Here is a 27952-nt window from a genome sequence, read left to right on the forward strand (position 1 = left end):
AGAAATTTGGATTTCAGAACCACCTGAGGCCAGCAGTGAGCCTAATTTCTTCAGGGTTATTTTCACGGGGCTGATTTCAGGCTTATTGTAGCGCTGTTCTTGTTCTTGATGTAACAATTCCGGGGCACTTCCTGCAGCAGCCACCGGAGGGCTTCGGGATAAGGTTTCATTTTTCATCCCGAATTCCCCAAATTGCTGCGGTGCTGCCTCGCCCTCTGGCGGCCTCGCCGGGGCTGGACCCGCAGGAGGCAAGGCTGGTGTTCCCCATTTCCCCATGGAAATGAATCCCTGGTTCCCCATTTCCCCATGGAAATGAATCCCTCCTTCCCCATGGAATGAATCCCTGGTTCCCCATTTCCCCATGGAAATGAATCCCTGGTTCCCCATGGAAATGAATCCCTGGTTCCCCATTTCCCCAGGGAAATGAATCCCTCCTTCCCCATGGAAATGAATCCCTGGTTCCCCATTTCCCCAGGGAAATGAATCCCTGATTGCCCATGGAAATGAATCCCTGGTTCCCCATTTCCCCAGGGAAATGAATCCCTGGTTCCCCTTTTCCCCGTGGAAATGAATCCCTGGTTCCCCATGGAATGAATCCCTGGTTCCCCATGGAAATGAATCCCTGGTTCCCCATTTCCCCATGGAAATGAATCCCTACTTCCCCATGGAAATGAATCCCTGGTTCCCCATTTCCCCATGGAAATGAATCCCTACTTCCCCATGGAAATGAATCCCTGGTTCCCCATTTCCCCATGGAAATGAATCCCTGGTTCCCCATTTCCCCATGGAAATGAATCCCTGGTTCCCCATTTCCCCATGGAAATGAATCCCTGGTTCCCCATGAAATGAATCCCTCATTCTGGGTGTCCCAGGGCACACACTCCTCATAGTTCAGTGTTTCAGAGCTAACCAGAATTCTTCTGTGAGGAAGGAAAAAGGATGCACTCCCCTGTTTTACTGCGGATTTATAGGTGAAACGCCATCTTAAATGAAAATTCAATCCTAGGCACCATTCCCTACCAACTCCTATCAAAACTGGTGCCTTTAATGACAGAGCCTCTTCAACGAGGCACTCTGTTGTCATAACAGGGCCATTCTCTGGCAGCATTTGGATGAAGGAAGCTGCTGTTAACCTGCCCAAGTGGATGATATTGGGGTGTTTTTAAGCTTAGGCACTGCTGTGCATTTTGTGTTAGCAGGGTGCACGCTTGGAGCTTTGTGCTGCAGCTGGCAGAGCTTGGCTCGGGGTATTTATTCCCATGGCACTGAAATAAATATATAAGTAGTAATAAATAAATATATGGCCTGGCAGCAAGAAGGAGGCCTTAGGAGAGGTCCCACACATTGTGGAATTCTCATGAAAACCTTGAGTTACACCAGCCCTGCAAACTGGAAGCAGCAGTCATGGAAAATTATAGCCAAGTGTTGGGCTGGTGGTGAAGCTTTCCATGATTCTCCAGACCTTTAAGCCACAGAACCTTTGCTGCGGTGATAGAAAACTTCCATCTCCTGTGCTGGTTGTAGCCACAAGTGGAGTTATTTAATGGGCATTGGTCACACTGTCACAGGTGTGACCCTGCTGAGGGGCTCCTGTGACCTCCCTGTGTGCTGGGGCCACACACAGGGGTTTGATCCCCTTTTCCTGCTGCTTTTTTTGGATTTCCCCTTCTAATTCCTTCGTGTCCTGTGAAGGCAGCAAATGGCAGTGGTCAGGAGGAGGGAAAGCAGCACTGCTCACTCTCCTGGCAGAGCTAAATAAGGGCTCACAGGGCAAAAAGCAGGTGATGGAACGATCCTGACAGAAGTGGGACGGGAGCTGGGAGCTATTCACGGGCAGGAACGTGCAGCTTTATTGCTCTGGTTGCATTTAACAAGCAGCAGATAAACCTGCTCAGGTCCCTGCTGGCCAAAGACATCAGGAGCAGCCTGAGCACACGTGCTGTGTGTCTGCTCCTGTGAAAGATTCCTGTCTGCTGGCTGGGAGTGCAGGAAACTGGTTAAATGGGGCTTTGGCACACAGGAAAAGGAACAGGGGTGGCTTAAAAGTGGTATGAACAAATATTATTACCTTGGTTTGGGGTGAGGAACAGCTGCAAGGTGCATTTCACACAGCTTGAGAAGGGAAATTAATTGCGATGAAAAAACACAGACTGCCCCACACAAATTAAGGCACATAGCACTTATTTTCTCTGTTTTTTAAGTGGACACCTTGAAAATTCTTTTTCACGTTAATAGGGAGAGCAGAAAGCTGATAGTGAGATTCGATAAAATCTGGGCAAGGTTCAGAAAACTGAATCTCTTACAGAAAAAAACACTTCTTCAAATAGATTCTGTGTTGCCAAACAGCCCCTGCAGGCACATCTTTTTCCAAGGTAAGCCCTCCCTTTGCAGGGAGGGGCCTGAGCTCTGAGCTACCTTTTATGTCCTTTCCATTTCATCAGTGCTCAACTTGGCTCCATCCCAGTGTGCTGAATATGTTCTGAAGTTATTTCCAGATTTCTGGATTATCTCTGGACATACAAAGTGGGAAATCTTGCACAGTCATGCAAATTATTTTTAATAACGGGGACTAAAACTTGCCTGAGCAACAGCTGAACATTGGGTCCTGACTCCTAAAAAAGGTCTAAAACGGGGTTTGCTTCCTCAGCAAGTGAGTGTGTGAGGCCAGAAGTGCAGGCAGTGGAATCACCTGGGCAGGCTGGCCAGCACCAAGAGCTGCACACTCACAGTTTCCATGTGAAACCACTGGGGTAGAAAGGTCAGGATTTCAATGGGACATTTTAGCCTTATCTCTGAACCCGCAGTTGCCAGGGAAATGATGTCTGGCCCTAACCTGTTTGTTTTTACTCCTGTGCTGCAAGCCCTCCTCGGAGGTCCTTGGGTGCCTGTGGCACAAGCTCTTGTTGGAACGCGTTGGTGTTCCATGGGAGCTCCACGGCTGCAGCAGCTTTTCCTGGGGATTCTGGGGAGCTGTGGCCTTGTTTTCACTCCCGTGTCGCTCTGGCAGGGCACTCCCTCTGCAGTGACCCCGACAGCTCGGCCGAGGCGGCCCCGGAGGAGGCGGAAGCGCAGGACCTGGAGTCGTCCGATGAGGCCGAGAAGATGAGCAAGGTGAGGAGTTCAGTTCTCACCTGTCCTGGTGAAAAAAACCCGCTGGTTTTACTGTGGAGGTGTTTATGGATGATCCCGGATGGAGCAAACCGCGGCTTTGGCCGTGCCGTGTCACCTGCTGCCTCCTCAGCAAGATCCGTGCCCTTTTCCCAGGGTGGGTTCCCATCTCCAGTACCCCGTGATAATGTTCCCCACACAGTTTGTACACGGGCTGGCTCACCACCTCCATCCCCAGAGCAGCTCCGCTAAACCGCCTGGATTATTGGGATTTCTTATTCTTTCTTTGCTAGGCTTAGGACAAATGTAAATTAAACTGTGTTTCCTTAAAGCAGCAGCATGCTCACATGCAGGTTTCTAACTCTAATCACTGCCATTCTGCCTCAAACTGAAGGAAAACTCTCCAGTTATGGCCAAGAGCTTGTGCAAACGCCTTGCTAATTGCCATCGATTAAGGGATGGCTCCACAGTGGGTGGTGGTGACAGTAGGTGATGACTGATGGCTTCTGGTAATCCAGCGAGATGATCTTGGCTGCTTTTAGGTATTTGTGATTGTTCTGGTTTGAAAGCAAAACCAGTGAGAGACTCCAAGTCAGAAATACAATTTATTGGGAAAAGGGAAAACAAAAGACAGAAATACACTCAATGATACAAAAGGAAGACCACTGGCAAAGTCAGAATACAACCTGACACCCCTTTGGCCAGCGTGCTGGTAGCAGTCCAAATTGGAGTGGCTGCAGTCCTCTTGGAGTGGCAGATGTGGTTGCTGTGTCTTCTTGGAAACCTGTGGAAAGGCTGCCTTTCTGTCTAGAAATTCCTGGATTTATCCAGGTGGGAATGCCTAGCTTCTCCCCCTGGGCGGAGCATCTCACAATGGGCTGATGTTGTTTTGAGTCACAAGGTGTGTTCTTAATCACCTGTTAAAGAACTGGCTCCTGGAGAGTGTTATCTCTGACATTGATGGGCCATTAACAGGAGATAAGGAAAACTGTCCAGATGCAACTGCTACTGGGATGGTGATAGGAAACACCTTGGTGCTCAGTCTTGGACAGTGATACAGGTGATGCTGGGAGCTCACAGCTGTTTCTCTCCACAGTTAATGGTCTGCTGAGAATTAGGTCTGGGTTTGTTGGCGTTGCCCCCCCGTGCATGTTTTCTCTGCTGTTCTAACCAAGCTGTGTTGTAGTGAGCTCTGGGCTGGTCCCTTGCTGCTCTGCTGCAGAGAAAGGAAGGAAAAGACCTTGGCCTCTTGTTTCCTGATGCCTTGTGTCACTCTAGCCCGGAGTTGTGTCCCTGATAGCCAGACAGTGGAAGCCAGATAGAGGAAAACATGAACTGCTCGCAGGGAAGGGGATTGCAGTTTGTTTCTAGGTCTTATCGAGGAACTTTTTCTTGTAAGTGCAGATAACTTCTTCTACGGTCAGTGGAGATGTTTGTTGATAGTTTGGGATTTTTAACTTTAAATTTCTTCTCCTATAAGTAGACATATTTGTTGATACTTGGCGATTTTTACCTGTAAATTTTTTCTTTAGTAAGTGGAGATATTTGTTGATAGTTTGGGAATTTTAACTGTAAATTTCTTCTTCGGTAAGTGGAGATATTTGTTAATAGTTTGTGATTTTTACCTTTAAATTTCTTCTCCAGTAAGTGGAAGTGTTTGTTGATAGTTTCGTATTTTTAGTTGTAAATTTCTTCTTTATTAAGTGGAGATGTTTGTTGATAATTTGTGATTTTTGCCTGTAATTTTTTTCTACAGTAAATGGAGATGTTTGTTGATAGTTTGGGATTTTTAACGGTAAATTTCTTCTTTAGTAAGTGGAAGTCTTTGTTGATAGTTTGGGATTTTTAACTTTAAATTTCTTCCTTAGTAAGTGGAGACGTTTGTTGATAATTTGTGATTTTTACCTCTAAATTTCTTCTTTATAAGTGGAAGAGTTTGTTGATAGTTTGCAATTTTTAACTGTAAATTTCTTCTTTAGTAAGTGGAGGTGTTTGTTGATAGTTTGCAATTTTTAACTGTAAATTTCTTCTTTAGTAAGTGGAGATGTTTACTGATAGTTTGGGTTTTTAACTGTAAATTTCTTCTTTAGTAAGTGGAGGTGTTTGTTGATTGGGATTTTTAACTGTAAATTTCTTCTTAGTAAGTGGAGATGTTTACTGATAGTTTGGGTTTTTTAACTGTAAATTTCTTCTTGAGTAAGTGGAAGTCTTTGTTGATAGTTTGCAATTTTTAACTGTAAATTTCTTCTTTAGTAAATTGAGATGTTTACTGATAGTTTGGGTTTTTTAACTGTAAATTTCTTCTTTAGTAAGTGGAAGTCTTTGTTGATAGTTTGCAATTTTTAACTGTAAATTTCTTCTTTAGTAAATGGAGATGTTTACTGATAGTTTGGGTTTTTTAACTGTAAATTTCTTCTTGAGTAAGTGGAAGTCTTTGTTGATAGTTTGTGATTTTAAACTGTACATTTCTTCTTCAGTAAGTGGAGGTGTTTGTTGCTATTTTGGGATTTCTGACTGTAAACACGTGGGATTTTCATTTGCTCCGAGCAGAGTGTGTTGTGTCCAAGGAGGCTGTGGCAGAGCAGGCGGTGCCTGCTGGGGAGTCAGTGTGGCTTTCCCAGGGCTGTCTGTTCCTGCTGTGCCACAGGCCGGGGGGTTTTGTCCCTTGTCCCCTGGGTGCTCGGAGCTGTAATTGCCTGCACAAGGCGTAAGGATTACCCGATTAGCTCTGCAGCTCAGCAGATGTAGTCAAACTGAGGAATGAGCAGCTTTAATGCTCAATATTCCGTCCTGGAGGAGTAACTCCCAACTCTAAGGAGCCCTGGTTTCCAACGGGAGGAGCTTCTGCCTGTCTGGCAATTAAATGTTGACATCTCTGAGTGTTTGCTTTTGGGATACAGAAATATGTCTCTATATTGGGGGGTGAAGGGGAGTGGGACTTTTTTTTTTTTTTTTTCTGTTTCAAACTGCTTGAAATGTTCTCCCACTAATGAAGGACACAAGTACCTGTGGAGCATATCTAAGGTGCTCAGTTTGGCAATCTCAGGGATGCTGCTGTCCCTGCTCTGTACTCAGTGCCTTCCTTGCTGACGCTAGGAACCCCCAAATTATTCTGCAATGCCTATAAAAAATTCCATTGTGTGGTAGTGGGGAAGAAAAAAGGCTGAGCTGCGGACTTTCCTAATCCCTTGGCTTTTCTGTGTGCTTGGGAAAGCTGACGTGCATGGGAAGGAAGGATTCTTGGAATGTGTGTTTTCCCATGGGAAGTCACAGATGGTGAGGAGGGAAACAAAGGTGTTTTCCTGTCCATGCACTCCCACACCTTTCCATGCTCCTGGGATTATGGCCCAGAAGATTAAGGTGGTGTCCTCAGGGCTGTTTCACAGGGGTTAGTTAGGTTAGTTATTTCTGTTCATGGCAAGGGGAAGGCTCTGCCCTCATGCCACATTCCCCTTTTTATCCCATCCTGCTCCCAGCTGTGGATGGTGAAGCTCGGGGACACTTCCCTTATTTTTCTGCCCTTTTTGGCTACAGCAGGGCGGGAGCACTCCCATCCATTCACTGCGGGTCAGCAGGGGAATGTTCCCATTTCACCAGCATCAGAGCTCCCCACCAAACGCAGAGCTCCCCTCCTTCCAGCACAGAGGCAGCGACAGGAGCTGGAGATCCCACAGTAGCCTCTGGGGTGTCTTGTGCCAGTCCTGGGGCAGGGCTCCATGCCCAGGGAGCGCTGCAGAGAGGGACAGCTTCCCCAGGAAGCTCCGTGGCTCTCCAGCCAGCAAAGAGATCCTAGGGCACATTAATGATGCATGGGAAGAGGAGAGGAGCGAGGTGCTCGCAGCCCGCGTTCATCTGCTCTCCTAGCACAGGCTTTGTGTGAAGGTAAGTGAGGGGAAATCCCACCAAAAGCTGGGCTTGGGCCCTTCTGCCTTTGCCAGGCAGGTGGCTTGGGGCTGTGTGACACAGGAGGCACTGGAATGTGTCCTTCCTCCTCCTCCTCCTGCCTCTGTCCCTTCCCCCAGCCCAGCATGTGTGCACGTGGGTGTGTGTTTCCTTCAAAGTGGGGCTTTTGCTTCTTAATCTGCAAAAGCCTCCGAGCTGTGGTGGTGCTGAAGGATTTGGAGGTGCAGCAGGAGCCCTGAGGATTCCTCTCTTTTCTGAGAAGCTTGCTTTCTGTATATCCTAAAGGTCTGATAATGCAGAGCTTTCTTCTCCATCGCTGTTGCCAAAGCAATGATTCCATTCTGTAGAATAAGGGAAGATGAGGTGTCCGTGTCTGTTCTGGTAAAAGACTGGAAACCCTTCTCCAAGGTGGGCTGAGGTGTCAGTGGTGTGGGGTAGCTGCTGTTCTCTGGACTCACTCCCTATCTAATTTCACCTCTTATCTCTTGGGATGACATCCCTGTGAAGGGTGGCAAGCAAGGCGCTTTCCAGGTGCAACCCTTTTCCTGAAACCATGCAGCTGGCCCTGGCCTGAGGTTTTCTACAAGTTGTTTTTGCTCTGGGGTGGATTTCTGCCTTTCCTTTCTGTCCCCATTTCATTTAGGAGCCAAGGGGAGGAGAGAGCTGGGAGGGAGAAGAGTGGGGGAAAGGAAAGCCTGCTCTCTGCCACCTTTTCAGGCTTGTTTTCATCTAGCACCAAATTTCAGGCTGTCAGTGTTTGTGTCAGACTCTGTTCAACAGAACATCAGAAACATTTCACACCAGAGCAATTTCTTCAGTGTTTACTTGCCCCTGTGGTGACCTGATTATTTTGGCCTTTTCAATACCGAGGTTCCAAGGGGGCACCCAGAAAACTGAGTATATGAGTTCCTGATGTTGCAGGTTGCCAAAGGCTAAAATAGGTGCTGTATTGGGTCTCAAAATCAGTCTTTGTGTATTTTCTTTCCCTGTCGTGGTCCTTTGAATTTAACTGGGGATGTGCTGTAAGAAGTGTCACCAGCTAGAATTACTGCAGGACACTGGTTTCTCCCTGTTTCTATTTGCAGACATGTGCCTGTGGCAGTAAAGGCCAATTACCTGGCAGCAGTGGTGCTTGGGGAGCGTGGCTGATGGGCTGTGTGTGCACGCCCTGCCACTCGGAGGGATTTTTTCCAAGAAAAGTAGGTCGGCTGCTCTCTGCAGCATTACTCGAGACCAGCGTAAGTCTCCAAACCTTCAGCGTGTTGCAGTAGACGTGAAAGGATTAAAAGGGGGATTTGCGGGGTCGGTTTCCAGCGGCAGAACCGGCTCTTTTAAGTTCCTTTCATCCGTTCCCTTCCACTGCTTGGTATTCCCGAGCGGTGCTGCTGGCAGGCAGCGGGCTCTGCCGAGCCCCAGGCAGCGCACACGGATATTCCTGCTGCTCCTGCTGCTCCCCAGCTGCCCTCGCTCCGCCGCATTCCAGCCCCTCTGCCGGAGCTGCCTCCTCCAGCGGCGCCCAGCTCGGGACCCCGGTGAGCAGATGGCACGGGAGGGGAGGAGGCTGCGCTGCCGGGGACGAGCTGGGTGCTGCCCTGCCCCGCTCACACGGGGAGGGAGCAGCCCGGGGTGCCTGGGAGGAGCAGGAGCATCTCGGGGTGCCTGGGAGGAGCAGGAGCAGCTCAGGGAGCCTGGGAGGAGCAGGAGCAGCCCGGGGTGCCTGGGAGGAGCAGGAGCATCTCGGGGTGCCTGGGTGGAGCAAGAGCATCTCGGGGTGCCTGGGAGGAGCAGGAGCATCTCGGGGTGCCTGGGAGGAGCGGGAGCATCTCGGGGTGCCTGGGAGGAGCAGGAGCAGTTCAGGGAGCCTGGGAGGAGCAGGAGCAGCCCGGGGTGCCTGGGAGGAGCAGGAGCAGCTCAGGGAGCCTGGGAGGAGCAGGAGCAGCCCGGGGTGCCTGGGAGGAGCAGGAGCAGCTCAGGGAGCCTGGGAGGAGCAGGAGCATCTCGGGGTGCCTGGGAGGAGCAGGAGCAGCCCGGGGTACCTGGGAGGAGCAGGAGCAGTTCAGGGAGACTGGGAGAGGAGCAGGAACATCTCGGGGTACCTAGGAGTAGCAGGAGCATCTCGGGGTGCCTGGGAGGAGCAGCAGCAGCGCAGGGTGCCCGGGAGGAGCGGGAGCTAACCCAGGAGGAGCAGGAGCAGCCCGGGGTGCCCGGGAGGAGCGGGAGCTAACCCAGGAGGAGCAGGAGCAGCCCGGGGTGCCCGGGAGGAGCGGGAGAGCCGCCGGGGCCGCCGGCGATGTGTGGCACCGGGGCCGCGCTGCCGGCTCGGTGACGGCCCCGCGGCGCCGCCTCTCCGGCGATGTCGGCGCTCTGGAGGGGGAGCCGAAAGCTGCGGAGCGAGAGCGCCGGCAGGGACGGGGACTCCCTGTTCCGAATGCTGTACCTGGTGAGCGGATCCGAGGGGACGGGCTCGGCAGCGGCGCTCCGGGCATTGTCGCTGGCAGTTCGGCGTCCCGGGCTGAGCTGCAGGGATGCAGCTCTTGCTGCCGTGCCGCGGCGCTGGCAGTGCTGCAGGGATGCGCTTTGTTTGGGCGGGCGCTGCCGCTTGCAGTGCGCTGCCCAGAGGTGCGCTGCGCTGTTCCAGGGCCAGGCGGCCTCATGCCCAGGCACCTGGATGTCTTTGCATGGCAAACACAGGAGGAAATGGCTTTCTACACTACGGGGCAGCCAGAGCTCCCCGCTGCGGCCAGCAGCCCCGTGGTTGTGACTGTCCTTGATCCTCCTCCGAGGGAAGGGTGTGAGCTTGGCTCCTCTGCTGAGCCCCTTCCCGAGGAGGGGTTAATGTTTGTGAACTCCACTTTGCAGCTGTGGCAGCCCTCTGTCATTTCCAGCTCTTTGAAGGGATTGCCTGCGGGATTGTGCCTGAAGTGTGATGCCGTAATTCCCCATGAGAAATCCTGGTTTAGTGCTGTCATTGTCACTGCTGGCAGAGCTGCTGCAGGGAGATAAAAGGATCTGTTTCTCTTCCAGACCGTCCCTACTTATGCACTTTCTCTGGGAAAATGGGGACAGAGAGGCTTTTGTGAAATCTGCTTGAGAGTTTTCACCAAAATAGCTGTGCCCCGAAGCCCCCGTGTGCAGTGTGTGTCTGCTTTGTGTCTGGAAATGGATTTTTTAAAGGGAATACCAGGTAGACAGGATTGTGCTCGGGCATGAAGCACAGCAGTTGTTGCAGGTGGAGTCAAGCATTTCAGTTCCAGGAGAGAAACAACAATATTTCTATTGATATGGACTGATGAGGTAACCAAGTTTGCTGGTCAATATGATGGTGGTTTAACAAAGGCTTGATGGTGAGGCACACTTGATTGTTTACTGCAACCTCCCATTGAGGGATGAGGGTCAGGAAGGACCCTCTGAGCTGCTAAATTCAGAGGGGTTTGGGTGCAGCTGGATCTGCTCTAGCCCCAGACTTGGTCAGTGGTTTATGTCTGAAGGATTATATGTGCACAGCCAATGCTTTATATCCCTTGGCTAAGAGTACAAAGTTCAGCAAGTGCTGATCACTCCCCAGGGCTCTGGGGTGGCCAGGAGCCCCCAGCCTTGAGGAGACACCTTGGGAGAGCTTCCCACTCGGGTGTGCTCGCACCCCGCAGCTGTTTGCTCAGTGGGCAAGCACGAGAAGAGGTTTGTGGCCCTGACTGTGCCCGGGGGTGTGTGGTGTGTGGGCAGTTCCCCCGGAGATGTGGGGCAGGGCGGCGCTGGCCGTGGCTGCAGCCCTCGAGAGTTTAATTGAGCGTGCACAAGTGCAGATAAGGCTTTGGGAAGTCCTCCACACTTCCTTCCTGCCATGTGGGTGTAAGTGCTCCTGCTGGGGCACACCACATGCCTCCGTGAGTTATTTCAACTTCAGTGCTGAGCTGGTGTTTCACACCCCAAGCGGATTTTCGCGCTCTCTTTTTCTGGGTGACCCATCTTTGCCTGCAGGAGCCTGCACAGGATGGGAGGATCTGCTTGAAACACTTGGTTTATTTTGGGGTTTGATTGCAGATTGTGCTTTATGCATTAGAACTGGTTTTATTTGTACATTTGGATCTTAAAGCATAACACCACTGGACACGTCTGCCTCAAGTAGTGCTAGCAAAGCCAAACATTGCTGAGCAAATCCCTGCCTGTCCCGGGTCTCTGCAGGCTCAGCTTATCACATCTGAGCTGTCAGTTCTCTGTGCCTTCAGCAGAGCAGGGGGCTTGGGAAGGTGTTTCAACCTGTGCTGGAGCCAGGCTTTCACCCACTGCCCTTGGGGGATTTGGGGCTGTTGGGATCAAGGTCACGCCTGCTGAAATCTGATACAGCTCTAATCCAAAAGTTTGGGTGTGCTTTATACTTAAAAGCACATTCAGTGTGGGTGGAACCTTGCTGAGAAAGAACAGGAATTATTGAATAATTAAGATTAATAAATCTCAAATCTCAGTGACGCGTGCCAGGAGCAGAGTGAGTTGGAGATGGACTGGTCCAACTCACTGCTTCCTCCTGCCTTCAACTTGCAATATTTTTCCTTTCTTCCACATCTGAGTTAAACCCCAGAAACTGAAGGTGGATATTTTCCCTGGAATGAAGTGAGTACAAAAGGCATTTTTGTATAGACAGCCAGTTACAATGAGGTCCTGGCTTACAAGTGTCCTGAAGAAAATGATCCTTTGTATAATGAGCATCTTTGCTCGTGTGCTGTGCAGTGGGACCTCAGGGAGCATTTGCTGCCCCAAGAGACCTCTAAGGGAAAGGGGTGGAAATCTTTCCTTGTCCTAACATGGATTGTACGTGCATGGAGAGGAAATAGCTCTGTGTGAGCAGACTGCATGGCTTAAAAAACATGGAGATCACAACTACCAGTGGGTGGGAGTGAAGTGATGTCCCAGGGGCAGAGCTTTGTCTCCAAACTGCAAGGTGAAGATGTGCTTTTCTCTCTCTCTCTCTCTTTTTTTTTTTTGGTTAGTTTTTTTTTTTTTTTTTTTTTTCTCCTCTGCTCTCTTCACATTTGTCTGGTTGAATAGGCTGATTTTGGGTCAGTTGTTCCACAGAATTACAGAATTACCCCTGTTGGAGAACACCTCTGAGACCATGGAGTCCAAGTTGTGCCCAATCCTCACCTTGTCCCCAGCCCAGAGCACTGAGTGCCACATCCAGGAATTCCTTGGACACCCCCAGGGATGGGCACTCCAAACCTCCCTGGGAGCCCCTGCCAGTGCCTGGCCACCCTTTGCATGGAGAAATTGCTGAACTTGGGGGGCTGTAGAGGCAGTGCTGGGAAGTCACTGAGCCTGGATTGAGGTCCTGTGGCAGGAGATCAGCTGTGCTCCCTGGAGCAGCTCTTTTCCCTCCAGGTCTCTGGGAGGGATGGAGCCAGCCCACGGCCGCCTTGGCAATCCTGGAAGCCTGGGGCTGTCATCACTGACACCAGAGACTATTCCTGCTCCAAACTCTTCAGTGTAATGAAAGATGGGAGGAAATGATCTAACACGAGGGGGTGAAGTGAGGATAACTGGCTTTTTATATAGGCAGCTGATTAAATATTGAAGGAAGCAGCGAGATGGAGCAGCTCTGGGAAGCGGCGCTTACGGGGAGGAAGTTCACCCTGCGAGGCACATTTCCAGACACAGCTGCTTGCCCAAAGACCTTGTGCTTTGGAGGGGTTTTAGCTGCGAGGCTCTGCTTCCCCACAGCCCAGCCCGAGTGCTTTCTGCCTCTGTGGCAGCAGAGCTGTTCACAGCACGGCTGCAGGGGAACTGGCAGGGGGCTGGGCTGTGAGTTTTGTTTGCACAGGCATTTTTGGTTCCCAATTCTTGGCACTCTCTGTGAGTTTGTCAATCTTAAGTGCTGGACAAACTCGTTTTAATTAAAATTCACGTGTGTCTGAGACCAGGAATGGAGTTGAACAGCACTTCAATTAATTAATTTGAATTCTGCAACTCCTTTTTTTTTTTTTTCTTCATCCCCAGTCACAGGGAGACAGGATAGACACTTGTGGTGCCTTTTGAGAAGTGTCCAAGCTGCAGCTGCTCAGCTGCAAACCCTCCTCAGCCCCTTTGTTCCTCTGGCTCTTACTTCCAATATTACCACTGCTCTCTCCTCTCCTTTCTCTCCAAAGAGCACAGAGCAGGTCGCAGCTTTCTGTCGCAGTCTGCATGAAATGAACCCCTCTGACTGCAGTGCTCCCCCCCAGGACTGTGCAGGGCCCCAGCTGAGCACCATGAGGCAGCTCACGGACGCAGACAAGCTGAGGAAGGTCATCTGTGAGCTCCTGGAGACCGAGCGCACCTACGTCAAGGTGAGGGCTTCAGCCTCCGCTCCCCTGCAAAGCTCTCCTGCTTGCTTCTCTGCCTCTCCAGGCTGTGCTTCACCTCTGCATCTCTTGGTGAACTTGGATCTGGTCATCCTGGAACCGGGTCTCAAGTGAACTTGCATTCACTTCTACAATCTGCACCTAAAATGTCACTTGAAGCACGGAAAGAAGGCCTTTCCAAATGGTTCGGCTGTTTTCCTCCTGAAATGGCTTAGCTGGCGTGCAGTTCCTGCTCGCTGAGATCTGGTCTTGGTTTTGGAACTAGAAAAGTGTGAATTGTTTCATTTTCCTGTCTTAAATGCTGTGAAATCCAGCTATTTCGTGTTGTGTGTAAAAAGGAAAAATGCTCAGATTAGGTAAGCCACCTCAGTAAATATCCAGAGGCAGTCTGAGGGACCAACGTGGGAATCTTTCTCTGAATTTTTAGGACTTAAATTGTCTGATGGAGAGATACTTGAAGCCTCTACAGAAAGAAACCTTCCTCACACCAGATGAGGTATGTTGATCCTTGTTTGTCTGAAATTAATTTCACCGAATTCCATTTCTTTCAAATAATTGATTAAGTGCAGCACCAAGGTGCTGCTCAGTAATGTTTGCAGCTTGTTTTTTCCTGACATCACATTGTGTTACAATTGTTCTGAGAATTGCTGCAGTTCTAGAAAACACAATTTAGCCTCAAAGTGATATTTTCAGCATTCTGCTTTTTTTCTCCTTTTATTAGCTGGATGTTCTCTTTGGGAATCTGACTGAAATGGTAGCATTCCAGGTAGAGTTCTTGAAAACTCTGGAAGATGGAGTAAGGCTGGTTCCAGACCTGGAAAAGCTTGAAAAAGTTGAGCAATTTAAGGTAAAAAATTGTTTACTTTTATATGTTAAAAGCACATTATTTGCATTACCTCATTGTTTAAATTCTGAGGAAACCTTTAACACTCTCCATCGTATTTTTCTGACTGTTGCCACTGTTCATGTAAAAACCTGCATCTGCTTCCATTTAAGATTGACTTTCAACTGATGCTGGTGCTGCTGAAAAATCATCCTGCTGCAATTGTAGTTTATGCTACATTTAGCCACACAGAGCACTAGAAACCATGTGCTTTTTGGTTCTATTCTTGCCCTTCTGCCAGATTTCTTGCCTTGAGCTGTCAGGAAATGCTAGAAATGGAAAGTTACATAAAATCCTTGTCCTGACAAGTCTCATGTTCAGAAGCTCTCTGGGGCTACAGATCAGAGCAATAGATGGAATTCTGTATTTCCACTTTCAGTCCATAGTGGCAGATACTTCTGGCTTTCAGCAGGTGTGCATCTTCACAGGTAGAAATGTAAACTGCAGCTCTGGAAACTTCATTTAAAACCCAGGGAGACATGGAAGCAGATTTCATTTGGTGTCTAATGCAGTGGTACTGGTAGTGGAGGCATGGCAAGGAGGTGATAGAGTGTTTTTCCTGTGGGGAGTTCCACTCTGGCTCTGAGCACCACTCACCTTGGTAAAGGACAGGAATAACAATAATAATAATAATAAATAATAGTTCCTCTGGCCCCTGTGTGCTCTGAGCTGTAGGAGAGGAGTGACAGTGAAGGGTCCTTCCAGAGAAAACTCCTGAGTGCTGCTGCTTCCAGCTCTTCCCATAAACCTGCACCCAGCTCACTTTCAGTTCTGCCCTGTCTGAAAGCAGCTGGGTGTGAATGAAATGTGGGCTTCTGTGGTTTCAGTTCTGCAGTTTGCTTCCCCTCTCCCACTCACTGTCCCCAGGCTGCCCATGTGTGCTCTCAGCCCCTCACCAGGTGCTGTCTGGTTCCCAAGACATTCTGGGATTGTGTTTGACCCTGAACACCAGCTCATTTCCAAGCAGGTGAAGCCCCTGGTTGTTTGTGAGGGATGAGTGTTGCCTGCAGCTCCTCAGTGCCCCGAGGGTCACACATCCAGTCCTCTCTGTGCTGAGGTCAGTGAGGCTTCCAGATGCAGCTCTGGAGTTAACTCCCTGTGGAGTCAGTGCTGCCTCCAGGCTGGGGCTTGGCTGAGGGTGCTGATTACAGAGGCTGAATCCACACACCAGGGCTGGGCCTGTTTGGTGGTGGATGGATCATGGAGTCCCAGAACAGCTTGGGTGGAAGGAACCTGCAAGATCCCCCAGTTCCACCCCTCCCACTATCCCAGGTTAATCCAAGCCCTGTCCAGCCTGGCCTGGGACACTTCCAGGGATCCAGGGGCAGCCACAGCTGCTCTGGGCACCTGTGCCAGGGCCTGCCCACCCTCACAGGGAGGAATTCCTTCCCAAAATCCCATATATACCTACTCTTCATTTAGTTTGAAGCCATTGCCCCTTGTCCTGTCACTCCAGCCCCTCGGAAAGAGTCTCTCCCCATCTTGCTTGCAGGCTTCCTTCAGGCTCTGCAAGGCCACAGTGAGGTCACCCCAAAGCTTCTCTTTTCCAGGCTGAACAATCCCAATTCTCTCAGCCTTTCCTCCCAGCAGAGCTGCTCCATCCCTCTGATCATCCTGGTGCCTCCCCTGGGCTCAGTCCAGCAGCGATGTCTTGGTGTGCAGACACACTAAAACTGCATTGTCCTGTCCTCCAGGAGCTGGATGGAAGCTTCAGATGACCTGGCTGAAGGCGAAGTAACTAAATGCCTTTGTACTAATGCTTTTTTTTTTTTCTTTTAATCCCAGAAAGTGTTGTTCTCCCTGGGTGGATCCTTCCTGTACTACGCTGACAGGTTCAAGCTGTACAGTGCCTTCTGTGCCAGCCACACGAAAGTCCCCAAAGTCCTGGTGAAAGGTAAGAGCCCCTTTCAGAGTTGCTGTGGGAGTAGAGAATTCTCAAAGCTTGATAGAAGGCTCACACAGTGTGTATCTGTATGCAAACTTTGAGATAAGAAATGCTGACTTAGAAATGCCATGGAACAGGACAGTGTTGAGAGAGCAATGGAGCTAGAAACAAGTTTTAAAGGATGACTTTGTAAATAAGACTAGATACTTTACAGAACTAGAACTATGGAAGGTGCATTGTAGTAGGACCCAGGAGGGGTAGTTTTAGATGATGGGCTTTAAGGCATCTACAGCATGGTGTGGCTAAAGCTGATAGGCCAAGAAATGCTTATAATGTTTTGTAATTAGGAAATGGTTGGCTTCTGATTGTGATGGCGTGAATTATAATGTCTGTATTGTCTCACCTTTCCCATGAGACTGAAAATGGAATCCAAGTTTTTAAAACGCCTCTCAGTTGCCCCATCCCTGGGTCAGAAAAGAGCATAACCCAACAAGCTGTCACAGCCACATGTGGTCAGTGCACCCCAAACCTCTGAGGGCAGGAATGGGGGCACACCCATGCCTGGCTGCTCTCCAGGAGCCTGTGGAGTAGGGAGTCAATCTGGAGAGGCTCCCAGAGCGCTCTGTGTTGTGGGACCACCCCAGGGTGACACCTGAGCAGCTCACTGCAGGAGCTGGCTCACCCTGCTTGCAGTTTTTCTCTCCCCACACGTTGTTTATTGAACCTTGCTGCCTTTGGTTTGTTTCCAGTGGCGTGGGGAGGTTTCCTGCATGGGAATCCCATCGTGGCTCTGGCTCTGTGCTGTGTGCTCTGGAACCAGGAGTGCTGGCTCCGTAGTGACCTCTGGATCCTCCTGGAGTTTGTGCCAGGAATCCTGGCTGGTGGCAATCCCATGGAAGCCCCAGCCAATGTGGTGGAACACCAGGAGAGGATCAGCCTGGGAGAATGTTTTATGGAAGCTGGCAAAATATTTTAGCCCTCTCTCCCCTCTCTCCTTCCTCTTGCCTTCATTCCAGTTTGCCTGAGAAGTTTCCATGTCAGAATTCCTAGCAGAGCTTGGCTTGCTGGGCTGGGGATAAAAGCCCTGTGGTCTGGCTCCTGGGCCAGCTTGCCTCACAGGGGTGTTTTCCCCTGTGGAAGTGTAAATCTCATGGAGCTACCAGTGCTTTGTGCAATTCCTTTTTGGCCAAGACATTAAACAAACAAATGGTTCCAGTTGTAGCAGCCATGCCATTGAGAGAGGAACTCTTGGTTTTCAAACAACATCTGCATGTCTGACAGTCAAAAATTTTGAGGTTTTTTTGTTTCTTGGTAGGTTTGGGTTTTTTTTCTGTGCATTTTTCCTTTTTTCATTTCTGCTTGTAAACTTTTATTCCCTGTGCTGCAAAGAATACTTGGCAGCTCTGTGGAATACATAAATAAATGATTTGTTGCTAGTCACATCCATGCTTTCTTTTGGCATTATTTTATTGGACCCTAATGTTAAAGCTGTAGACTAGGTAGATCTGGTTATTTTGCTTTTCTTTTCCATTGCTGACTGTATTTATAAATGAGAAAGTGTTGTGCTTGAATTATGGCATAAACAGAACTTAAAACTCTATTCCAGAGGTAAATCTCTTCAACAGCCTGGGAGTGTATTTCAGGTGCCACTTGGTGTCCTCAGCTGAGGTGCAGGTGGCTTTTGCATTTGAAACTCAAGTTGCTGTATGGAAATCAGGGACTGCCTGCAAAAAAAACCCCAACCCCAGCAGGGGACACGACTCCAATAAAAGCAATTGTGTGGAATCGCTCCTGCACTGAATAATTTGTATGTCTATAAATACCACCTCCTCCTTCCTTTTCTCCTTATGCTCCAGTGGAGGGAGCAACAGAGAAAATGGCAATTTTATAAATTCATAGCAGTCAGGTGGAAAAGATGATGGCAATCAGGTGTCCAGTCTGCCTGTGCTCCTAAAATCTGGTGCATTAGCCCCAGTTTCTGCTCCTGCCTCTCACCAGCTCCTGATGGTTGTTGTGACTCAGTGCTGCATTTTAAGGTTTAATGAGGTAACAAGAACCAGACTTGCCAATATTGTGGGTGCACCGTGGCTTAGAAGCAGTGACTTCTCACAAATGTCCAATGTGAGACTTTGCTTAAAGGGAGCAGATGATTCAAACAGTTTGTGCTGCTCTAAAATAGCTGCCAGGCCAGAAGTACTTCTGCTGTCTGCAGCTCCTCCCGAGAGGCAGCTCAGGGCTCTGCTCCCTGGGACAGTGACAGCACCCAGGGAAGGGCTGCAGCTGTGTCTGGAGGGGTTTAGGTTGGACATCAGGGAAAGGTTCTTCCCCCAGAGGTGCTGGGCACTGCCCAGGCTCCCCAGGGCATGGGCACGGCCCCACAGAGCTCCAGGAGCCTTTGGAGAGCACTCCAGGGTTGCAAAGGGTGGGATTTGGGGTGGCTGTGCAGGGCCAGGGGTTGCACTGGATGATCCTTGTGGGGCCCTTCCCACTCAGGAAATTCTATCATGGATAGTGCAATTAAAAATTGCCCAAAGTGCTGGAGGTGGATGCCTGCTGTGAAATCCTAAATAGCACATCCGGGGAGAGTGTCAGTGACTCAAATCCTGGAGGGCGTAAATCTAATTCTGCAGGCCCAGCAAATCTGCACTGCCTCCCAAAATGTCTCTGGATAAACCAATTTAAACCTGGAAAAGTTGCTTTCTCAGGGCATGATTTTTCGTTGATCCAATGGCTTCCTTTGCCTCTGGCAGCCAAGACAGACACTGCGTTCAAGGCGTTCCTGGATGCCCAGAACCCGCGCCGGCAGCACTCCTCCACCCTGGAGTCTTACCTCATCAAACCCATCCAGAGGATACTCAAATACCCCCTGCTGCTCAAGGAGCTCTTTGCTCTCACTGACGTGGACAGCGAAGAACATTATCACCTTGATGGTAAGGACTTAGCCCCGCTTTCCTCTGGTTCACCTCTGCTCTTGAACCGCCCCCCATGCCTTCCTCTCAGAGGGTTAAAACTCCTTTCTGCTCACCCCCTGTCTCTCTTCCAGTGGCCATCAAAACAATGAACAAAGTTGCCAGCCACATTAATGAAATGCAGAAAATCCATGAAGAATATGGGGCAGTGTTTGACCAACTCATAGCGGAACAAACCGGGGAGAAAAAAGAGGTAACAATCAGATTTAGAGAGGAAAGGGTTAATTTGGTGCCTGTTAAGCTGGATCCAGTATTTACCTTTCCTGCTGTGCCACTGAAGTAAATCCTGGTGCAAACAGATAAATCCCAGCTCAATTGAAGACCTGAACTGAAGGGAATTCAGACTTCACTGAGGGGAGGGTGAAGGGATGGGCTGACATCCCCCTGAGCTGGGGATGGCCCTCAGTTTGTCACTCCGGGGACCATAAGGACAGAGGTCTGGCTGCTGCATCTCCCAGCAGCTGGGAACTCCTTTCTTAGTGTGTTCCCTGCAGTGTGGTGTCCAAAGAGGAGCCTTTGGGCAAGGTCAAGATCCACAGCAACTGTGGGGAGGCGCTGCTTTGGCCACTGCACCTTGATGCAGTCTCTAAACCTCACCCCAAAGTGAATATGTGCTTAAATATTCCAGCCAAATGCAAAGAAACTGGTAGGGAGGAAAATGGACAAAGGGGGACAAAGGCAAAGAAAACATCTGGTTTTGACCCTGACTTCCAAGAGCTGGACTCTTGAGTTTAATTTATGCTCATTAATTAAGGGTTTACATGCATCTGTTTGCAGCCAGCTGATGAAATACTCCAGAAGTTTTCTGGGTGGGGGGGGGGGGAATTTTGTTCAGGACTAGACTTCATGCAAGTTTTCTTGAGCTGCAAACTGACATCAGATTCCTTGAGCTGATTAAAACCCTTGCCTTCGTGCGTGTGTTGGTGTTGGCAGGTCGCCGACCTTTCCATGGGGGACTTGCTCTTGCATAACACAGTGATATGGCTGAACCCTCCTGCTTCCCTGGGCAAGTGGAAGAAGGAACCTGAGCTGGCAGCGTTCGGTTTGTATCCCAGGACTTTTATTTCACATGCCTTAAAGACTGGCAGCTGTGCCTTAGCAGATGTTGAAAGTATCTGAGCATTCCCCAGGGCAGGCTGGAATTTTAATGTGGGCTTGTCTCTTTGCTGCAGTGCTCACTTCTGCTCTCTGGTAGTTTTCCTGGCTCAGGTGAAAGGTTTGTGTGCTTGGGCACCCATTCCAAGCTCTTGAGGACAGGCTGTGGGAGCTGGGTTTGGTCACTCTTGGCAAGGAAAGGCTGAGAGGGGATCCATCAATCCACACAAACACCCATCCACACAAATACCCCATCAATCCACACAAACATCCCATCAATCCACACAAATACCCCATCAATCCACACAAATACCCCATCAATGCACACAAACATCCCATCCACACAAATACCCCATCAATCCACACAAATACCCCATCAATCCACACAAATACCCCATCAATCCACACAAATACCCCATCAATCCACGCAAACACCCCATCAATCACACAAATACCCCATCAATCACACAAATACCCCATCAATCACACAAATACCCCATCAATCACACAAATACCCCATCAATCCACACAAATGTCCCCAAAGGCTGTCAGAGGATGGTGCCACACTCTGCTCAGTGGTGCCAGGGGCAGGATGAGGAGCAGTGCCCATGAACTGACACACAACGAGTTCCACCTCAACCTGAGGGAGAACTTCTGTCCATGGAGGGGGCAGAGCCCTGGAACAGCTGCCCAGGGAGGGCCTGGAGTCTCCAGCTCTGGGGACATCCCCAAAATCCCAAATTCCTGCTCCAGGTGACCCTGCCTTGGCAAGGGGGTTGGTCTGGGTGATCTCCAAGGTCCCTTCCAACCCCAACCATCCCAGGATCCTGGAATTCTGTGACTCCATAGCTTTTGTCTCTTAACTTTCTCCTCCAGTGTTCAAAACTGCCGTGGTCCTTGTGTACAAGGATGGTTCCAAACAGAAGAAGAAACTCGTAAGTGTGCGGGGACTGTTTGGGTGATGCCGCGGGCATTTCTGGGGCTGTGATGGAGTTTTGCTTCCCACAAAGTCGTGGAGCTGGAATGTGCTCTGGCAGGTGTGGTCCCTGGTGTCTGAGGAGCTGGGTGTGCACAGCAAGCATTCCTCTATCCTTTGTTGCCATGCTTGCCACATCCATTCCCTGCTGGATGAAGATGTCACTGTGAGAGTGTCTCCTGGCTTAGAGTCTTTGGTCAGTGAGTGTGAGTGAGAGCTAATTAATGCCTGTCACCTCACACAGTGCCCTGGGTGTTGTGTGCCACCAAGCAAGTGCTGGCTGCTCTCAGCTACTTCAGGAGTGGCTCAGGGATCCCACTGGAGCTTGGGATTCCAAGTGAAAGCTGAGCTTGTGCTACAACGGGGGCACTGTCTATCGTGACATAGGGAAACTAGCGATCCCTACCCATGGCATAAGCCAGAGAGGGGTTGGAGGTGCCTGCATGGGGAGAGGCAACTGGCACGGGGTGGCTTCAGAGAGAAAAGCAAGACTCTGATGTATTCCCAGGTGTGTGTGCACCCAGGGCTGGGCTGGGTGACTTTGGAGGGCGTTGCTGAGGGCTGGTGGGCCTTAGGGCTGCTTTAGTCCAGATTTCAGCAAGGTCCCCGCAGAGGGGCCCCTGAGGGAGGTGTTGGGGTGAGAAAGCCAGGACTGCAGCAGGTCTGTGGCTGGGAGCCCTGAGGACAGAGCACAGGACTGTCTGCCTGCCCCAGGGTGTCTGGTTTCCTGACTGTTTGAAATTCTTCCAGGGAGGATCACACAGAGCCTCAATTTATGAAGACTGGGATCCGTTCCGGTTCCGCCACATGATCCCTTTGGAAGCGCTGCAGGTGCGGGCCCTGGCCAGCGCAGGTAATGTTCCCAGGGCTGGCACCTGGAGGGTCTCAGTGTGAGTGCCCTGGGGGCCTCCACTGCGCATGGAGCAAACGCTTCGCAGTTAAACGTCAAGGTGGACATGAAGTTCTGCTTGCTTTCCCTTTAGATGCAGAGACCAATTCTGTGTGTGAGATTGTCCATGTCAAATCTGAGTCTGAGGGCAGGCCAGAAAGGGCATTTCACCTCTGCTGTAGGTAAGTGGGATTCCGTGTTTTCCGTGGCAGCTGCATCTCTGCATCCCTGCCTGTGTGTGTCCTTCGAGGCAATCTGGGAACAGCCAGCTAGGGAGAGTGGGGAGAGGGTGTTAAAACCTAACTTCTGGAAGGCAGAATTTTGTACAGCCTCTGAAAACAAAGGCATATAACCTGATCAGCTTTGCACCTTTATGGGAAAAGCCTTATTGCAATTTTCCAGTTAAAGTGCAGCATTGGATTGTTGCAGCAGGTGTTGTGTTCAGCTGGTTCCTTTCATGGCACCAGGTCCCAACCTCTGCACTTAAAGAAACATCCATTGTGGTGGTGGTGGTGTTTTTAGGGTTCAAGTAAGAACTTGGAACACAAGTTCATCAGGATCCAAGAGGTGGTGCCAAGCCAATTCCCACTTCTAGGGAGAGTTGCAGGAGCTGTGCAGCTGTGGGGTGTGTTTGCAGGGACAGATGGACCGAGCACCACAGGTCACTGGATGTGTATCCAACGCAGCCACGTGTGGGTGGCACTGCAGGGAAAGGAAACCTCAAGAGGGCTGAAAGGCTGAATGTTTTATTAATGCCCTGGGTGTTGGTTTCCTTGGATGCCCACTGCAGTGACCATGGATTTAGCTTTGCTTTGAAGATACTGAGTTCAGAGGAGTCTCCTCTGGGGAAGCGCCTACCAGTCCATTTGCACTGTCTTGAATCACAGAACTGGTCATTATTTACCTCATTTACAGCCAGCTTTTAGCAGTTCCCAAGGGGTAACTCTGCCTTTTGTATTCCCACCTCTTTTTCAGCTCTCCAGAACACAGGAAGGACTTCCTGAAGGCAGTGCACTCCATCCTGCGGGACAAACACAGAAGGCAGCTCCTTAAAACCGAAAGTTTGCCCTCCTCCCAGCAATACGTTCCTTTTGGTGGAAAAAGATTGTGTGCCCTAAAAGGTGCAAGGCCAGCCATGAACAGGGCAGGTACTGTAGGGCTACAGACTTTCAAGATCCCAGTAACCCCAGCACCGTTGTAGGACACACGGTGGTGTCTGTCACTTGTATATTAGCATTAGCATTCTCTCCTGTGTATGTAAAAACTGCTGGTTTTCCATGCTTCACTTCCCTGAGAGCCTTAAATTGCCTCTATTTCCCCTGCTTTGCACTCGAGGCTCAGCTTCAGAGCAGTGCTTCTGGCATGGAAGGGAGATGGGGCTCCTGGCAGTACCGATTGGCTGTGCACTTTACTCTGAGCTGGGGGTCAGCTGAACAGAGCAGAAGCTGTGTGATCCATAAAAGCATGAACAGAACTTTGAGGTAACCCGAGCACTTTTGAACTAAAATGCACAAGGAAAAACAGCTCCCCTGAGCTTGGTTTGAAGGGGCAGCTGTGGGTGTCCTCCACCTGAGCCTTTCCAGCTCAGCTGCTAAAGGGCACGTGCTCCTCCTTCCCACATTTGGTACTCTTGTTTTTGTAATGGCCTGTCCTAAACCGTGGATTTTCCCTTTCAGTTGGCTTCAGGGAAAAGCAGGTTTTCATTTTCAGAACTCTAGATGCTGGAGGAAGAAACATTTGCTTCCAGCCCCAAAGTACACGGCACCGCTGCGTGTTTTGTTCTGGTCTGTTGTTTTTTTCTTGTTCTGCTCAGCAGATGCAGCACTGTAGACAGCCAGGCTTTCTGTTCCTCCTCTGAGCAGGGCAGGCCAGACCAGCACCAGCTGAGCCCAGCTTCTCACTCGGGGTGCTGCTGGAGATGCCAGACCTCCTTTCAGATTGGCCCCATGGGGCGTTTGTGTGATGAATTCTGCAGGGATTAAAATCCCACCTTGGAGTCCAGACCTCTCCCTTCAGATAAAATTTACAACTGCTGAGCCGTTGTACTTAATGCACCTCGTGAGGCTCAGGGACATTAAAATGTGACCTCAAGCCCAAGGCAGAGCTGGATAAATTCATCCTGCAGTGCTGAGGTGCTGTTGAGTGCAGGGGAACAAACTCCAGCCTCAGAGCTCTGTGTGTGCCCCTGAAGCACCGTGGTGCCTGCAGGATTTGCCCCTGCTTGGGAAGATGTTCTGGCACAGAGGATGAGGATTTGCTAATTGGGCCAGCTGCTGAGAAGATGCTGAGGAAGGAATTTCTGACAGCTCTTCTGGGCTGGGGGATTGTTTTTGTCCTTGCCCAGGAGGGAGGAAGGGAGTAGCAGAGCCTGGACTGGGAACGTAATTCCCTGTAAATAACGCAGCATCTTCAGCACTGAGCTAGCCCCTGGGAAAGCTGTGGGAAAGCTGCTCTGAGCCCACATTTCCCTCTGCAAGGTGTGAAGCTGTTGGGTTTTGTGGTGTGCTGGCAGCAGGGGCTGCGAGTGAGAAGCTGAGCTGAGCAGCTGCCCTTGGTGCTGGCCGGCTGCCCGGCGCTCAGGAGGAGCAGCCATGAGGCCGTGATCTGTGCCTCAGTGGGTCCAGAGGCCGTGATCTGTGCCTCAGTGGGTCCAGAGGCCGTGATCTGTGCCTCGGTGGGTCCAGAGGCCGTGATCTGTGCCTCGGTGGGTCCAGAGGCCATGATCTGTGCCTCGGTGGATCCAGAGGCCGTGATCTGTGCCTCGGTGGATCCAGAGGCCGTGATCTGTGCCTCGGTGGGTCCAGAGGCCATGATCTGTGCCTCAGTGGGTCCAGAGGCCGTGATCTGTGCCTCGGTGGGTCCAGAGGCCGTGATCTGTGCCTCGGTGGGTCCAGAGACCGTGATCTGTGGCACAGCAGATCCAGAGGCCATGATCTGTGCCTCAGTGGGTCCAGAGGCTGTGATCTGTGCCTCGGCGGATCCAGAGGCCGTGATCTGTGCCTCGGTGGATCCAGAGGCCGTGATCTCTGGCATGGTGGATCCAGAGGCCGTGATCTCTGGCATGGTGGATCCAGAGGCCATGATCTGTGCCTCAGTGGATCCAGAGGCCGTGATCTGTGCCTCGGTGGATCTGAGCAGCAGGAGCTGCTCGTGCAGCCGCACAGGCCTCGTGCCGAGGAGCTGAGGAGCCGAGGCCGCGGGGAGATGGGAGTGACCGGGCCCTGCCCGCCCGGTGCCTGCCGTGCCAGACGGGACTTAGCTTTAGGCCGGAGTTGTGCCGTGTGTAAAACACCTGTGGGGTTTTATCTTTGTGTGTGCAGTGTCAGCCCCGAGCAAGTCTCTGGGGAGGAGGAGGCGGCGGCTGGCCCGAAACAGGTTTACCATTGACTCAGAGGCCGTCCACGGCAGCAGCCCCGAGAAAGAGCCCGCGCAGGGAGGGGACACTGACCGCTGGGTCGAGGAGCAGTTCGACCTGGCGCAGTACGAGGAGCAGGAGGACATCAAGGAGACCGACATCCTGAGCGACGACGACGACTTCTGCGAGGCGGCGCGCGGGGCGCAGCGCGAGCTGCGGGAGCGGCTGCAGGCCGCGTCGCTGGCAGGCGGCCGGCGGCCCGAGCGGCCCTGCCCGCCCGGGGACACGCACGCCGCCAGGATGGCCCAGCTGAGGAAGCAGGCGGCCCTGCCCGCCATCAACGGCGCCGCCGAGGGCCACGGCGAGGAGGTCATCTGGGTGCGGCGGGAGGACTTTGTGCCCGGCAGGAAGCTCAACACCGAGCTCTGAAGCGGCCCCGGCGCCGCAGGTGTCCCCGAACCCCCTCCGTCCCTCCCGTGACCCCCCCGGATTGCACACTTGCACACACCGTTGCGGCAGCTCGACTGGTCCGAAGCCACGCGGCCACGCTTCAGGCAACCGTCAAACGCTCAAAAACCGGGAAGGAAACGAGCTTGAGGTCCTGTCTTACGTTAACCAAGGGCTTTCACACTATTTTATTTATTCTAAAACAATCAGGGGCTGAAATTGAGTACGGGGAGAACGTAATCACTGGAAAACCAATTGCTCTGGGTGTCTTAACCTCTGTGCAGCGAGTCGGCTCCAGCGGGAGCGCGAGGACAGAGGGGTTGGTGGCCGTGAAAGCCGTCGGTGGTAGGCTCATCTCCTTCACGAGGAAACTGCCTTTTTAACCTGTACAGTTGCAGTATTCTGACTCCCTTTCCCTCTCTAAATGTAAGAGAATATTCATGTATTTTAGGAACGCGTGAGGAAAGGTTTGGGATTTATGTTGTGTTCAGTCCTCTTGGTCTGTGGCTGGTCTAATTTAATGTCAATGTTGGAAGCTCTAGTTTTACATACTCTTGTAAAGATGCCAAACTCTCTTAAAAGAGATCCAAATTTAACACTTGAAGAAATATTTTTTTGTATTTTACCTGAGATGCAGGGGCACAAAGGGGTAAGAGATTTAGGGTAGCTCCACGTCTAGGATACGAGGCTAGCTTTTTGCAGAGGGTTAGGAATGGTGGTTTTATATTTAAATATGAACTGGAAACTCTTATTTAGGTATAACTTTCTTCAGGAAAAGGTTTATTGTATATGTTTGAGACTGGAGTTTAGTTAGCTATTAAAAAGAATAATAAATAAAATTACATGACTGAATTGCAGTGCAGCAAAGGGATCTGTGGTGTGCCCTTGCTGGAGCCACAGATCCCTTTGCTCCTCTCTCTCTGGCAGAGTTTGGGCTTAGGGGACAGGGAATTCATGGCCAAAAAACTGACCTCACCCACTCTCCTCCCGTGGGTGAAACTAGTGTATTTTAATTCCTTTATACAAGCTTTTCCACTGCAATAGAGGATGAAAAAAGTTCTACACAAGTAAACTTCTTTAACATTTTAAATCTTTTATTTAAACATCTAAAACAGGGTAAAAATGTGACTAAAATCTCGTGGTTTTTAAGTAGACTTCCAAATACGAAACACAAAATAGCACTTTTTTTTTTTTTTTAGGATTTATATAGCTTTCCCCATTGCAGTCTCACCTATAGGGAAAAAAAAAAAAAAAGGAAGATTATATGAAATTTTGTTTGGTATCTATTGATGTTTGACACATCAGTAGCGACTTCGAGAACCTGAAATTTTATAATAGCCTTAGGATTATATTTTATAAAATCCACTCTGACTATATTTTAAAACATAACAAAAATCATCCCCTCCCCCCAAAGCATCCATCACTGTCCGTGTGTCCCAGCTGGCATCCTCCCCTCGCCCCCTCCCTCCCCTGGTTTCTGGTGCACTATACTTGACTTATGAAAGCTTTCTCTAGTAAACTTTTTGCTATCTCCTGGTTTCTTTTCGTAAGAGCTTTAGAAGAGTTTCTACCCCCTTTGTATGATCACACGGTTGTTTTTGTACCATCACCTGTCGGTCGTGTCCCACGTGCTGGAGGGTTTGGCTGTCCTGGGCTGCTCCCAGAGGATGCAGTCAGCACTCAAATACTGGAAGGCAGGTACTGGGAAGGTACCGTGGCTCTTGTACATAATGTCATGACATGTCTATGTCAAAGGTTCTTATATATTTCTTTTATAAGCTGAAAGAAGGTCTATTTTTATGTTTTTAGTTCTATGAATGGAACGTTGTAAATGCCTGTCGGAAATAAAATACTGGAGGAAAAAAAAAAAATACATATATATAACTGCAGAGAGTGGTGTGTGGAGCCTGTCACAGGAGGGCTGTGAGGTGGGAAGGGTGATACCAGGGAGGAGGTCCTGCATTCCCAGCTGGTGCAGCTCGGGAAGGAGCCCTCAGGTAAGGCTCTGCGGGTGTTTTGGTGAGGGGACAATTCCCACTTCCCTTATGGCATCCATAACCAGCCGTTCCTGCTGCTTTTCCAGGCTGATCACAAGGAACCTTCGAGTGAG

The 27952-nt window shown here is 50.4% G+C and overlaps 1 protein-coding gene across 9 annotated transcripts in view; it reads left to right on the forward strand.

The window, feature by feature from the left end:
• The window catches only part of TIAM1 (TIAM Rac1 associated GEF 1), a 157734-nt gene extending 130027 nt beyond the window's left edge, over positions 1-27707 (forward strand). For 7 of the 9 annotated variants that reach the window (XM_053970060.1, XM_053970066.1, XM_053970061.1 and 4 more), the window contains 13 exons: positions 3008-3111; positions 13149-13328; positions 13771-13839; positions 14065-14190; positions 16012-16120; positions 18862-19041; positions 19155-19273; positions 20014-20122; positions 21052-21110; positions 21902-22004; positions 22135-22222; positions 23016-23188; positions 25361-27707. In XM_053970060.1, the coding sequence (XP_053826035.1) occupies positions 3008-3111; positions 13149-13328; positions 13771-13839; positions 14065-14190; positions 16012-16120; positions 18862-19041; positions 19155-19273; positions 20014-20122; positions 21052-21110; positions 21902-22004; positions 22135-22222; positions 23016-23188; positions 25361-25824 (1883 nt within the window). In that variant the 3' untranslated portion in view covers positions 25825-27707. Of the gene's footprint in view, positions 1-3007; positions 3112-9209; positions 9452-13148; positions 13329-13770; positions 13840-14064; positions 14191-16011; positions 16121-18861; positions 19042-19154; positions 19274-20013; positions 20123-21051; positions 21111-21901; positions 22005-22134; positions 22223-23015; positions 23189-25360 lie in introns of those variants that run through there. The other 2 variants (XM_053970063.1, XM_053970068.1) reach the window with 2 other exon arrangements.
• Positions 27708-27952: the final 245 nt, after the last annotated feature.

This window comes from Vidua macroura, chromosome 2 (assembly GCF_024509145.1).
Source record: "Vidua macroura isolate BioBank_ID:100142 chromosome 2, ASM2450914v1, whole genome shotgun sequence".
In the NCBI taxonomy this organism is placed as follows: domain Eukaryota; kingdom Metazoa; phylum Chordata; class Aves; order Passeriformes; family Viduidae; genus Vidua; species Vidua macroura.